At 35.8% G+C, this 14,099-nt stretch overlaps 1 protein-coding gene across 3 annotated transcripts in view; it reads right to left on the reverse strand.

Moving 5' to 3' along the window:
- Positions 1–14,099, reverse strand: part of LOC139689417 (collagen alpha chain CG42342-like) — a 542,037-nt gene that overhangs the window by 42,751 nt on the left and 485,187 nt on the right. For all 3 annotated transcript variants that reach the window (XM_071586532.1, XM_071586531.1, XM_071586530.1), the window contains one exon: positions 9,090–9,134. In XM_071586532.1, coding sequence (XP_071442633.1) covers positions 9,090–9,134 — 45 coding nt within the window. The remainder of the gene's footprint in view (positions 1–9,089; positions 9,135–14,099) is intronic.

Genomic DNA, 14,099 nt, shown 5'->3' on the forward strand with positions numbered 1-14,099 from the left:
AATGCTTTAAGCAAGTGCAAAGGAGAAAAAAGATGAGAGGAATGAAGGTGAGGGAGAATAAGAAAGTAAGATATTTAATTGAGACAAGTCAAAGAATGTCCTATACAAGTTTGATGGGCTGTTAGCTCCAATGGTCAGAAGAAAGAACACTTTAGGATAATAAACACAGTAATCAACCCGAAGGTTGGTTTAGTAGGTGATGGTAGAGATCACCCAGTACTAAGCCCTATACGGCGTATGAAACTCACACGTCAGGGTAGGGGGGCCAATTCCTTTCCCTGTGCCGGTTATGGTTTCCCAGGAGGATCTGGTACCCGAAAAATCACTTAGCTTGGGTGGAGCTGCAGGTGCCCAGAGTGCCTAGCCCGGGAATCGAACCCGGGACCCTCCGGTCAGTAGTCCAATGCTCTACCCCCTGGACTACCGCGACCCACCTATAGGATAATAGGTGGACCTATTTCCTACTACCTGCCTTTAGGATAAATCTATTGCCTAACTACTTGGATTTCCCTCATTACCTTCATGTCTTAGGAATCGTGCAGAAACAGATGAGAATTCTCCTGCTGGCCAGATAGTGGTGCCTTTCATTTTGCCAGGAATCTTTGACATTACATGGCACAAGAAACAAATAATGCCAGGTGTGAAAGCATGCAAATAATACAAATAAAAAGGGATTCACTTACGTAAAAATTATGTGGATGTCTGCCTCAAACAAATCCTAGGATTGATGGCCAATTACGGCAATAAGGATTAAAGTTTCCTACGATTCCTCTTTTCAATTCCAATTCCTCCCATTTTTCATACAAGCTTCAATCCATTCACCCCACATCTGTGCCACTTCACCTTATCCTAGCCAGAGCTTTCTAGCCTAACTTACTCAGTGAATTTCATTAATTCCCTCCCTTCCCACTCATTTACCATCCAACCCTCTCCAAACTCCTTTCATTCATTCCTCCAACCTGCTTATTTCTACCTTGCCATCAAAGATAATCTTTGTTCAACCAAAGATACCTTAACATTTACATTACACTTTTCATCCATTTTTATCTTTGTTTTGTGCCATCATGCTAAACCCAATACACAAACAAAAAATTGAGTTAAATTGCGGTATTGGCTTAATAATTTCTTGGGGCAATATTCAATTCTGTTCGTCACTCATGTTTTGAGACACAGCTTTGATCCTCACAGCCTCTGAGAATTACCTACCAGAAGCCCTTTATTCCCCATGTTCCAATTCCCTCTAGTCCCCCTTACAAAATTTCTCACTAAATGTCCAAAATTTCACCTCTACAAGAGGAAGAGGCACTGACCATTGAATTTAGGTACACTAGAACTTCTGAAAAACATTATAGGAGTTCAATACTTTTTTGACTTTTCCAATGTAATGGCTAGTCAATATAATATCATGTGCCACCACCACCGCCTTAGGAATGGGACAAGGGATTTCATTCAGTGAGATGAGATGAAAGAGAAAGCTGAACCTGGAAGGGAGGAATATGCTGACTTTCTCTGTCCCCAATAAATCTATTCCAGTATGATAGTTGATTGTACAAGTTGTGTGCATGGAAGTTGTGAGGGCAAGCAACAGACTACTTGGTTTCAGTCTTGCTCTTGGAGTCTCATGATTTACCAAGACTTCTTACAATTTTTTGTTGGAATTTTGAAACCGCACTATTCAACAGAAAGTAGGAAATGATCACTAAAATTTAATTCATGATTGACCTTGCTTTCATAGTTGCATTATCACACTATTGAACAGGATTTTCAGTAATTCAAAAGATAAGTTACCAAAGTTCAATTACGTATCAAATATTAATAATTATTTAACCAATAATTCTAATACTTGGTCCATGCTTTGTATTTCAGCTACTTATTCCAACATAACCATGTTTACACTACTACTGCACCAAAAATTCAAAATGCCACTCCTACAGAATTAAATACAATTTTGAATGCAGCTTTTCTTCAATGAAAAGTCATCATCACCAAAAGATTCATAAAACAGCCAATATTATCAATTAGGAAAGCTTTCATTCTCTGCACACCTTAAAAGGTGCTTCTTACAATTAACTTGTCAGATCAACAGCATTGTTGCAGTGAGATATGCTAACCTGTTATAATTTGTAAAAATATCAGAAATGGAATAAAAGAAAGGATATTAACCCCATATATGCTTTTCTGATTCACAGCATAAACCAGATTGTTAGTATCCTGATTTTTTAACCTTAAACTGAGAAATATGGACTAATGAGGAGTACAGTAGATGTTTTGTAATCAAGATATGATAAATATGTTAATGAGCATAACTTTTTTGGTCTATCACAGTCCAAGAGATGTTAGGCTGAGGTTTTCCAGAGAAATATTTCATGGCCACACTGAGATATTCGATTATTTATTTGATGTAATTTTAAATAAAAGCATCACTAAATGAAGGAAAAATATGAAGTAGGAACTGTAAAAACTAATCAAATTCCTTGCAATATTCAAATCACTGAAGGAGATGCCTTGGTAGTAACTTTTAGTGGAATCATCCATTAAAATGCATTGAAATGCAACAATTTTGAAGTGTATAAATCATTGAGCTTTGGTGAAGAGGTATTGTTTGCAATATGCTATTATCTGGGTAAGTACAGAAAAGATTCAACAGCTAATTTATTTGATAGATTGGCGCTTGATCAATTAGCATCTCCAGATTAATTAGGGAGAAAATATCTTCTGTTTCTTGAAATTGTTCTTTTCAAGATAACATATCTTAAAATTCTGCAAAATTGAGCAAATATAAACAGGTTGAATTAAAATATTTTTAATCCACAAGACCCTTAACATCCGGAGGTAAAGGAGCATTTCCAGGAATAAGAAGTTAATTTTTTATCAGTATTTCCCCATTTAGTAATGTCAGCCCATTACTACACATAATGGTAATTGTAATAAACTTATGACACCATGTATCCTCTATAGATAAATGATATTGAATAACTTCTATCATCATAGAAACAATCAATTTGTAACAAATGCAAAGCACTTTCATGTAGGATATAAAAAGTAAACCAAATAAAATACAACTCATTCATGAAATAACTGAGATACTATGCTAAAAAAACAATATATAGTATACCTGTAGAAGCAGTTATTTAAGAGCTTAAGTCTTTTAATGAACCAATTAAACATAAATCAGCGAACTCCTCTTAATTGATAAGAGTAGGGATCAAGATGGTGAGGTGGCTAACATACTGGCTTCCCACTAAGATGGCTCAGGTTTGAATCCTGGAGATAGCAGATATTTTTCAGTGGCATTCCGATCCCTACCTGAGGTACTTTGTGGAGAGTACTCCGAGTGAGTACACTTTCAATTGGATGGAATGTTAAATTGTGGACCCCTTGGCATCTTTTGTTAAGAGTAGGCTAATGCCAATGCTGGGTATCTCTCCCCCCTTCCAGCTGTCAGTCACCTCCCCTAAAAACAACTACTAGAGAAGTGCTCTTGCCATCCTCGACCCTGTCCTTTCCAATGTCCTTTTCCTGACTTCCCGACATGCCTTCCACCCAACACCCCTCTATAATTGCCATCTATGATTTTGCCATGGCCTTCCTTATGGTGCTTCACCTTCCATTATGTTCTTAACAAAATTCTTTACATCTCATGGTGTATCCAATTGATTTGGCTCTTAATTTCCTTCTATGATACTCCATACTGCCTTTCCCCCTTTCCTCCTCTGTACACTTTTTTATTTCTTATTTTGCCTACTGGGTCTTCTGCATCCACATTCAATACTACAAGGTTTGTGTAAAAAGTATCAGTAGCAATTTTTTCCTGATGTGCGTGTGAAGGGCTGGAATCAGAACATCAATTAAGTGTTCGCATGATCACACATCCTATTGGCGTCAATAAGATGACAGTGCACACCATTAGCAATGGAAATTTGGCAATGTGAATGATCTGCGTTAAACTCATCCCAAATGTCTTGATGCATGACCAAGATTAGAGTCGAGCATATGCTTGCAATGGCAACTGGCATCGTGATGATTCCCCAAACCCCTTACAGTCTCGACTTGGCACCAACAGACTATTTCCTATTCCCAAATGTGAAATACTCCCTCAAAGGACACCACCATGGAACCCTAAGTGCCACCAAAGAAGCTTGCATGTGTACCCTTAAGGACCTTCCAGAATCCACAAACCAGGGAGTCAAAGTTGTGGAAAAGCAGATGAGGGAAGTAGGAACCTTTCTTTAGGAATCACAGCATAACCATCCTGTCACAAATATATGACCAAACTTAACCTTTGATTGTGACCCTTGAGTATACATTCAAAGCACTAAATATATTATTTTCAAGTGAAGCTTTCATTAAGCATTTAATACAGTAGATAATCCTATTAGCCAGTGACTGCCATGCCACTTTAATAATTTCCTACAATTTTGGGACATTTTATACAAGATCTTTTTGATTTGGTAACTTTCCCTTATGTTTATTCAAAATTATAGTGGATTTTCTCAGAACTCCCATTTAATATATTCATAGAACAATTAAGAAGGGCATCTCTTAAAACCCTTCACCTTTTTATTGCTATATTTTCCAACAGTATGATGGAAAAATGGAACATTTTTCTTGGTAGAATCAAATTTACTGGAATAGTTTTGAACTCATGTTAGGCTACGGTCACTAGTGACTAGTAAGTATTTTGAATACAGAGCAGTGTTAATGGTGCTCGTATAAAATTTTATTCAATGATAAACATGGGGAATTCACGTCTGAGAGCTCATTTAACTGTGGCTAAAAATAATGCATCATCATACACCTGAAAAAAAATTCTGGCTTCAAGTGAAAAACTTGGATGCTCATAAATGAGACTAGGCACTGAAATAATATTAATAAGTCTTTGGTGCACACTGATGCCACAACAATGGGACCAAATACCATAGGCTTAGTGCTATTTTTTATGGGCCACACTATACTCTTCAAACTATGCATTCTTGAGAAGTGATGATTTTTTTCTCATGTACATGTATGTGTCTATTTTCTTTTATGTTACATGCTTTTTATATTTGTGTTTACTTATTTAATGTTAGCTATTTATGCTACACTTAAATTTTACTAATGATAATTAGGGAACCAAGATGTGGTGGCTAATGTACTGGCTTCTCACCCAGAGGGGCCAGGTTTGAATCCCAGATAAGGCAGATATTTTCCGGTGGTATCCCAATCCCTACCTGAGCTGCTTTATGGAGAGAAATTTAAGTGAGTACACCATCTGTCCAATAGGACGCTATACCACCAACCACTTGGCACCTTCCAGAAAGAGGAGGCAAATGCAGACACCAGGTTTCTTTCCATCCTTCCTCTTTCCCCATCAATCCCTAATGGCGCAAATGACCTCAGCTGTCAGTCAACTCCCCTAAAACTACTACTACTACTACTTAAGATAATGTTATGCCCTACACTATTTTACAAATGTACAATAGAAATAATCTCTTTGTACAAATGAACATTTTCATTAGAAATTTAATCTAGACCTATATAGGATATTCCCATTTATAGATGCAGCATATATCTCTTTGAAAAAGTAACTTGTCATCTGTATGAGTCCTATATTCTTATGGCCTATGAAATATTTTCTTCAAATTTTAAATTCATAACTATCAAATAAGAAAAGTTACATATTTTTTAATCTATAAAACCATTTGCACACACGTATTATAGCATACACACAGTCATATCAAAGCAGATATATTTTATCTGAGCATAAAATACTTAAACTATCAAATTAAACAACATAAAAAATTAGGGAAATCCACACTAAAAAGATTATAGTTGCTTTAAAGGCTGGAAATTTTATATGCCACCCATTTAAATTAATATTAGGTTTTACTTGGAGATGCTATTTCATTGTATGTATGTGCATAAAATAAAACAGGATTACCTTAGATAATAAAGCTGCACTCATTTCATTGATGAGAGCCCGCAGGTACATTATCATGCAAGTAATTAAGAAGAGTCAATATTAAAACCCAACAGAGTTAACAGCTCTAAGGCTGGCTTGGCAGATGACAGTCAAGCTCACCTGAGACTAAGCAAATGGAATTCCTATCCCAGTACCAATCGGGAGTTGCAAGTGATACACGAAGCAAATAATTCACTTATTCCTCAAAATGCTCCATGCAACTTTATTGGGACATATTTGTTTATGATAGAAGGCCAGTTCTTTCAACGTCCTCTTGTAACTTGCATAGAACATACCTAATTATATTGAGTTCTTCTGGAAGTAAAATGATGCAACATATATGGCAACAAAAGGGTAGTGCTAAAAGGAAATATATCACTTAAAACATGTAGACAAGGTGATGAAACTTAAGTTGCTGGAAACTAGGATCCCTGTACTTATTTGGCTTAGCTATACAGATGGTATCTCAATTGGAAAAGAAGATTGGTTAAATCAAGTTAAATGTACTCAAGTATCATGTTAATGACCAGACTCCAGTATTGTTAATGACCAGAATATTGACTGGAAGCCTTGGTAAACATTTAAGGTTGCCCAAATATAAAAAAAACACAAAGAAACCATTCTTTGGTGGTACATGCAGGAGTGATCAGATAATGAATAAGAATTGGGGCACCAGAACTCATGGTATACCAGAAAAACTTGCCTAACACATGTTAAGAACTTCACTGCAAGTTGTCATTGGTTAAGATGATCTGAGAGGAGACATGATTTTTGAGAAAGAATAGTGTCTCATGAAGTCATGAAAGCTGATAGTGAACCAATGAACCATTTATATTGTCCAATTGCTTTCACTGATGCAGGAATACAATTTATAATTATGTCAAATGTATTATGCAGATGTAACACATATGCATTGGAGAGCTTCAACAGAAAACACACAAGCTTTCAGGATTAAGTCATAGATTCCTGGACAAAATATCAGTGAAGAAATGATATACACACTTTTTGGTGCTAATGCAGATGGTATCAAGGTAAAGAGTGCTGTTGTGGGAAAATTTCAACAACCCTGAATTCTGAGAAAAATAAGGAATGAACTCCCTATACCTTATAAGGATTCAGCAAAGTCATGATTTACCAGAGTTATCATAACAAATGTATTTCACAATCATTTTGATCCCAAAGTTGTGAAATACCAAGTTGCTGTTCTTGGATATCCAAAGGATGAAATAAAAATGCTGTTAACTGGAGACAGTAGCCCCTCCCTTCCTGAAACTGACAATTTACACAGTAGGAGGTGGTAAGATAAGGTGCCTTGCTTTGCCACCTGACAGCTAGCTGAGTAAGTTATACATGTATGCTTCTTCTGCTGATAATATAATTTAAGCATGCCTGAGAATAGAGTTGACCAAGCATTGCATAAAACTAAAATTTACAAAAGAGAACTGGCACAGTTTTCTTAAGTAAAACTTTGATTATGTGTTATAAACACAATAAATTCACTTGATGTTAGCATAGAGATCAAATAAATGGGATAACATCATTGAAAAAAGCAGATAATAGCATTTTAAAAATGTTATTTTAGGTAACTTAAGTATAACTTAGCTAATTTCTTAGAGCATTCTAAGATGTATTTTATTCAAAAAGAATTTTATCAACTTTGAATAAGATGCTCTGATAACTGAGGCTTCCTGCTCACAGTATTAAGTAATTTTAAGTCATTGGCGATTAAGTGTGCACATGAAATGAGGTCATAAATAATGTATAGGGTTACTTGTGTAAAATCCTTGGTTAATTCAAATTTTACTTAATTGGGACCTCTGCCTCCATATAGGCTGGATTAGTGAGAGTTTGCTGTTTTACCATTAAACTGACATACATACTGAATGAAATAAAATATGCTAATGGTATCTGTAGTCTGCTTTGTCATGGAAGGCAACTCATATGAGGATTAATGAACACTCAATGGCCAGTGAAAACTCTATGAAAGACTATCCCTATGAACAAACGTGGTGAAAGTCTCACTGACTCTTGTGGGACAGGAAAGAGGGAGGCAAGAGTGCATTTTTTTCAGAATTCTAAGTAGAAATAATTTTAGTAACAACTCTAGCTTTGTTATATTCCATAAAAAAAATTTATTCATAAAAAAATCACTGAGATTTAATTGCTTAGTAACATCAGGAGGGGTTAACCATGGAAATTCTCACCATGCAATACCAGACAAAATCAATTACAAGCAGAAAATTATTGATTTTGTGTCATTTATCTTATTTTTAATTTTTACTCAAGGAAATAATAAAAATGACTATATTGATGGTATATGACAGTAAACTAAGTAAAGGGTGAGGGCAATCAACATTTTTTGACGATATTAAATGAGCTTACTTCTCATTACTGTAAACTTCAAATGTTACTGCACTTGAGCCAATTAAAGTTTTCAGATATATTTTACATAAAATTAATGGTTCCTTTAGAGGAATAAGGAATGGATCCAAGAAGCAGATGAAGATTAGTATCTATTGAATCAATCTCTTACAACGTCTTGAACACTGGTTCATGCTCTGGAATAAACCAAGTGAGTAGTAGTATTTAGGGAAGGCGACCGACAGCTAAGGTCATTTGCGCCATTAGGGATGGACAGGAAAGGATGAAGGGTGGAGAGAAACCTGGCGTCGGCATTAGCCTACTCTTATCGAAAGGCGCCAAGGGGTCCACAGCTTTACGTCCCATCCGAAGGACGGCGTACTCACTCAAAGTGCCCTCCACAAAGCACCTCATGTAGGGATCAAGATACCACTGAAAAATATTCAACACGCCTGGGATTTGAACCCAGGCCCTCTGGGTGGGAAGCCAGTACGATAGCCACCGCACCATCTTGATCCCCATAAACCAAGTGAATACAAAAAATGGAATATGAAAAACATGAAACATATTGTTGGCGTTTTTCTGCTCCAGCTTAGTTAGAAGGGATAGTTTTACTGAAAACTCCTAATGGTTTCTTCCAATTCCCTGGAATGGAATGAGCAAAAGCATGACTTCCCTAAAAGACAATAGATCATAATAAAAGGCATGGCCATTCAAGGGTCACAAACTTCTTTCAAAGTAAGATCGATGAGCTATCAAAAAAGGACTGAAATTCAAAATAACTTACAGGCAATCCCATTGGTCCTGGATCTCCTTTGGCACCTTTCTCTCCCTGAAAAACAATTTAATAAGTGTTACCTACAGGCATTAAAATATTTAAATAATATTTTTTTCAAAGGAAGAGCAGACTAATTCAACTAAATAAACCAATGACAATCTAAATCGCAAAGATTTTATGCCATTCTCATGAATTGTATCTGGTCATAAAATTTCAAATTTGAATAAACTCTTTCATTAAGTTAACACAAAACTCCAGATACAAATTTACAGAGGAAGAAACTCAACCCTGGGTCATCCACATCACATCTGGTGGAGGTTGGACAACATCTTTTCCAATGTAATTCGATGCATAAGCAACTCTTAAGCATTTGCTTGATCAAGATCATCATAAATTCAATTTTCATTAATTATTTTAAATTTATAGCCACATTATAACAATAAAAATAATTAGGAGCCTTTTATAATAATAATATAATAACGTTTCTTGTTTTGCTGGTCAAGTACATGACATAGAACATAATAAACAAATTGTGAAAAAACAGTGAAAAGAGAGAGTACAGAGGAACCTTGTACAGAAGTCATTATTTGTTCCGGAATCTTTCTCGTAAAGCAAAACACTCATTATACAGAACAATTTTGCCCATAGTATTAATTATTATATAAAATATGTTTCCCATGCCCCCCATGACATCCACATCACATTTAGCCTCTTACTCTCATGGACTTCACACTCAATTGAAGGCTCATGGAGTTTCCCATTGGTAAACAAGGAGGGGTTTACTGCTCAAAATGCCACAAAATTGCAGTATGAGATGGTCTTTCAATGGGTTGTGGTCAGAAAATGCATTCTTCTCCGCTGTAAAATGTATCTTTTTCCAGAAGAGAATCATCTCGTCACAATAATATCTATTCTATCTAACGTCTATAATGTTCTTGAAGTCCTGGTTGACGTTCTCTGCTGCCTTCAAGTCAGAGCTTGCTGCTTCACTGTGCCTTACAAAACTGTGGATGCCAGTTCCTCTCCTTAACTTCATGAACCACCCACAGCTTCCCCTAAATACTTCTTTAGAGTTCATGGATGATCCTGGCATGCGTCTTCGTAACGAGATGACTAAAATCACTTTTGCCTTCTCACAAATGATATTCTTGTTAATACCATCACCTAGCAATTGCTTTTCATTTATCCAGATCTGAGGCAACCATTCATTGTTGTTGAGAATATACAACCATTGCTTAGATATTCTTGTCCCTCTTTAAAGCATCTCTCTCCTGAATAGTGTCCTTGTTTTTGAGGAAAGTGCAAATGCCTGATGTTGACCGATTGTGTGTGCATGCTATATCAGCCACACTGACATCTTATTCTCACTTTTCAACAATTTAACTTTTCATTTGAATTGCTGACTGATTGTGAGTGCATGCTATATCAGCCACAATGACACCTCATTCTCATTTTTTAGCAATTTTAATTTTCATTTGAATAGTTATTTTAATTCTCTTATGGTTTTCATCCGGTGACTTTTTCTTCAAGGACAATAGTAAAACTTTACAAAAAATATTATGAAACTTTGCACATAAAAATCATGAATGTCTGAACACAAGTTTGGACGAATTTGTGATCACTAACAATGCTAAGAAGCTAGTAGAATGAGTTCTAAACACAAATTGAAGCAGCAGACATGCAATCATTCTGGGAGAGTTCAGCAAGTCATTTTTTTAAAGTATTTTTTCTCGTTATGTGAATTTCTCAGAAATACAGGTGCTCATTGTGTCAGGTTCCACTGTGCATTAAAACATTACTATGCAGAGCATAATAATGCACAAGGAATATCAGTGTAATCAGTGTTTTTCATCCAAGAATTCACCAACCCTATAGTAGATTTTGAGCATTCTCAGCTTCTTAGGTTTAAAAGCAGTTACAGCAGACCTATTTTTAACGCTCATGGGCAGTTTGTAACAAATAAGTGAGGCTGAGAGATGAGGCTTTTTCTTAGAGAAAAGAAGGTTGATTGATTGAAAAAGGTGATTTTTCAGGTGAATATCCTCCATTCCGAGTGTCAAGTGACTGCACAGAGGAATTAGATAAAATTGTAGAAGGTAGAATGATAGATTGTTGAGGGTAGTATAAATACTCATTATTTTATTGTTTCATTCATGTTACTGCATATTTTAATATTTTACTGCATATTTCAACCAGTTTTAGAGTACATATTCACTTGGAGTGAAATGAGAGGCAGTCGGGAAATCATTTAAGAAATGTGGAATTAGTAACTTGCTTGATTGTACAGGGGATGATTTGTTATACTGAGATTCAGTTTCTGAAGAAAAGGCCTCAAGTAATTCTTCATTTCGCTCTAAAGATGAATGTCAGGGTTTAAAAAATGATGATGATAAGGCATCTAACAGCAATGTTCTCTGGTTACATTTAAAAACATGAATAACTATAAAATTAATACGATATATAAATATGTTAATTCAAGAAAAAAGTAAACATTGTTTCTGGAAAACATGTATAAAAGAGGGGGAGCATGTTATGTGCCTCTGCATTCGATTAACTGGAAAATAAAGTAAATTACTGTATCTTTTGGCCCATAAGATGTACCCTCTATATCAGGTGAGAATTTATGACATATATTTAGTTCAGACAGAAAAGAATCAGTGCATTTTCATGTTAACACTTAATACAAAGAAAATTGAATGCTTACATTAAAAAATTAGCAGCTCTATTAAAGGCATCCCAGAAATTTGTAATCAGTGCTACTAAATCATTTCTGCAGTTATTTTCACGGGAGTTGTCACTTTACTCTCACATAATGTCATCTTCACTTGCATGTAGGGTATTGCAAATATCACATTTTTAAAAAGAAATTATTAGAGTCTCACTTTTAACTTTCCAGCAGCACTTTTTCAATCAGCAACACTAGAAATTGACATCTGTTTCATTCTTCCTGTCAGTATGATGTTAGTAGTTAATTTCTTATAACCTTTCTTTTAAATTCAAGTGGCAATTTCAGTGGACAATCTGAGTATTTAGAAGCATATGAATGTAAGTTTTTTACCCATATCTGTATTTACTAAATCCAGATTCAGCTCCCTCTATTCTTGTATCATCTTCTCAGTTGGAGGCGGGCCAAAACACCTTTCAAATGCCTTGTTTCTGCGTTCCAAAGCATAATTCATGACTTGAAGTTTAAATACAATGCTGTAAGGCAATCCTCTTTCTTCAGATTCCTTAATTTTATGTTAATCATTTTAATTTTTTGTGATGCTTAGTTTCTGTTCTTATTTTGATATTATTGAAATTTGCATTAAAAGCAAGCATTTTTGTGCCTTTGCAACACTTTAATATGACTTTAAGTTGAATACCTGTCGACTCAGAGTTAATTGGGAGATATATAATGTATGTATGCATAAACAAAGGAGCAACATTCCCACTAGTTCAATGTGTATTAAGTTTCGTGGCAGTATCACATGCAAGATGAAACTAAATAACTACATAGCATAAATATAAAATTTAATCAGTGATTTTTTTTATTAAGTACTTTCAACAAAATAAGAAAACTCTGCTGCTTATTACAGACTCAGAATGGAGAATTTATTGAAATTTGTCATCAATGCAATCATTTTTATGCCTGACACAGGAAACAATACTTTAAGTACTTTTCTTGGCGAATTGGCTTGCCCTCATACAATGTCTACTATAAAAGTAATGCACATTCTCTGAGAAAAATAGATTTATTGATCGTACTTGTGCAAATACTTAGAATTTTTCAAAATAGTCTTCCCCTGCATCAATACACTTGCAAAGGCATGTCTGCCATGCCTGAAAGGCATCCTGAAACTCCTCAATGGGAACGTCTCTCAGAAACATAGTAACATGCTTTTGGATGTTTTCCACATTTTGATGTGAAACTTGTTCATTCCCGCTTTCTTGAAGCGAGGGGATGATTTTGTGCACCACTAGCTGCTTTGTCTTTTCAATGCTGGGTCGTACTTGAACATCCAGGATTTGTCTCCAGTTAAGCAAAAAATGAAATGCAACAATTCTTGACAGCACAAAACTTCAAGTTTTTTCCTGTCTTCCATTAACACTTTCGGCATAAGCTTCGCGCAGACCTAAAGTATTTCCAGATCCTTGGTCACTATCCCATGTACCGCAAATGTGGACATGTGTAGGGTGTCAGCAATTGGATGGATGCTCAATTGATGGATGGAATGCAAAACTTCACAAACATGATTCACGTTTTTGTCGATTCTGGCCATTGCTGGGCATCCAGAAAGGGCTACATCAGCGACCTCCTACCGGCCCTCCTTGAACGCCTTGTGCCACCTCCCAGACTGTGACCTTGAAATGCAGTTGTCCTTGAAGGCCTTTTGAAGCATTTGGCATGTTTTGGTTGCATTCTTACCAAACTGCATGCAAAGCTTGATGGCATATCGCTGTCAAAGCAAACGCTCCTTTGCCCCAAAACGAAAAACACACTTCCCACAGAGGCATGGCTTTCCCCTCAGACTGCTTGGAGCAAACTAACAACTAGCTGCATTGGAAGAGCAGACCCCCAACACATTTCCTGACCGGTTTTACTGTGGATAGTCAAGTCACTATAAAATCATGTGCATTACTTTCATGATAGACCATGCAAGTCAAAGTTATACCGGTATATCACAGGTCTATAGGATGCGGGCTGATTTTGGAGCACATTTTTGTGTAAATAAGCATCTTATGAGCCAGGCAATACCGCAAAATGTTTCCGTAATGATTATAATCAATATATGACACTTATATAATTATATGTAAGATATAAGCAATTTTTGCCATAAATTTGTTCATTACGCAGAATTTCTCTCTAAAACATTTTTGGGATGACCTGCAATTCAATTCTGCAGTGATGTAGTCAAGTTAAAAAATATATTTATATTAATTTCTTCAAGAGGTGAAGAACCTTAACTGGGTACTCTTTGGTCTTTTCAAACTCATTGTACTCCATGGCAGTTAATAAAATATAAATCACAATTTTCC

The sequence above is a fragment of the Hetaerina americana genome, unplaced genomic scaffold, assembly GCF_022747635.1.
Source record: "Hetaerina americana unplaced genomic scaffold, ioHetAmer1.1.p SCAF_23, whole genome shotgun sequence".
NCBI lineage: Eukaryota > Metazoa > Arthropoda > Insecta > Odonata > Calopterygidae > Hetaerina > Hetaerina americana.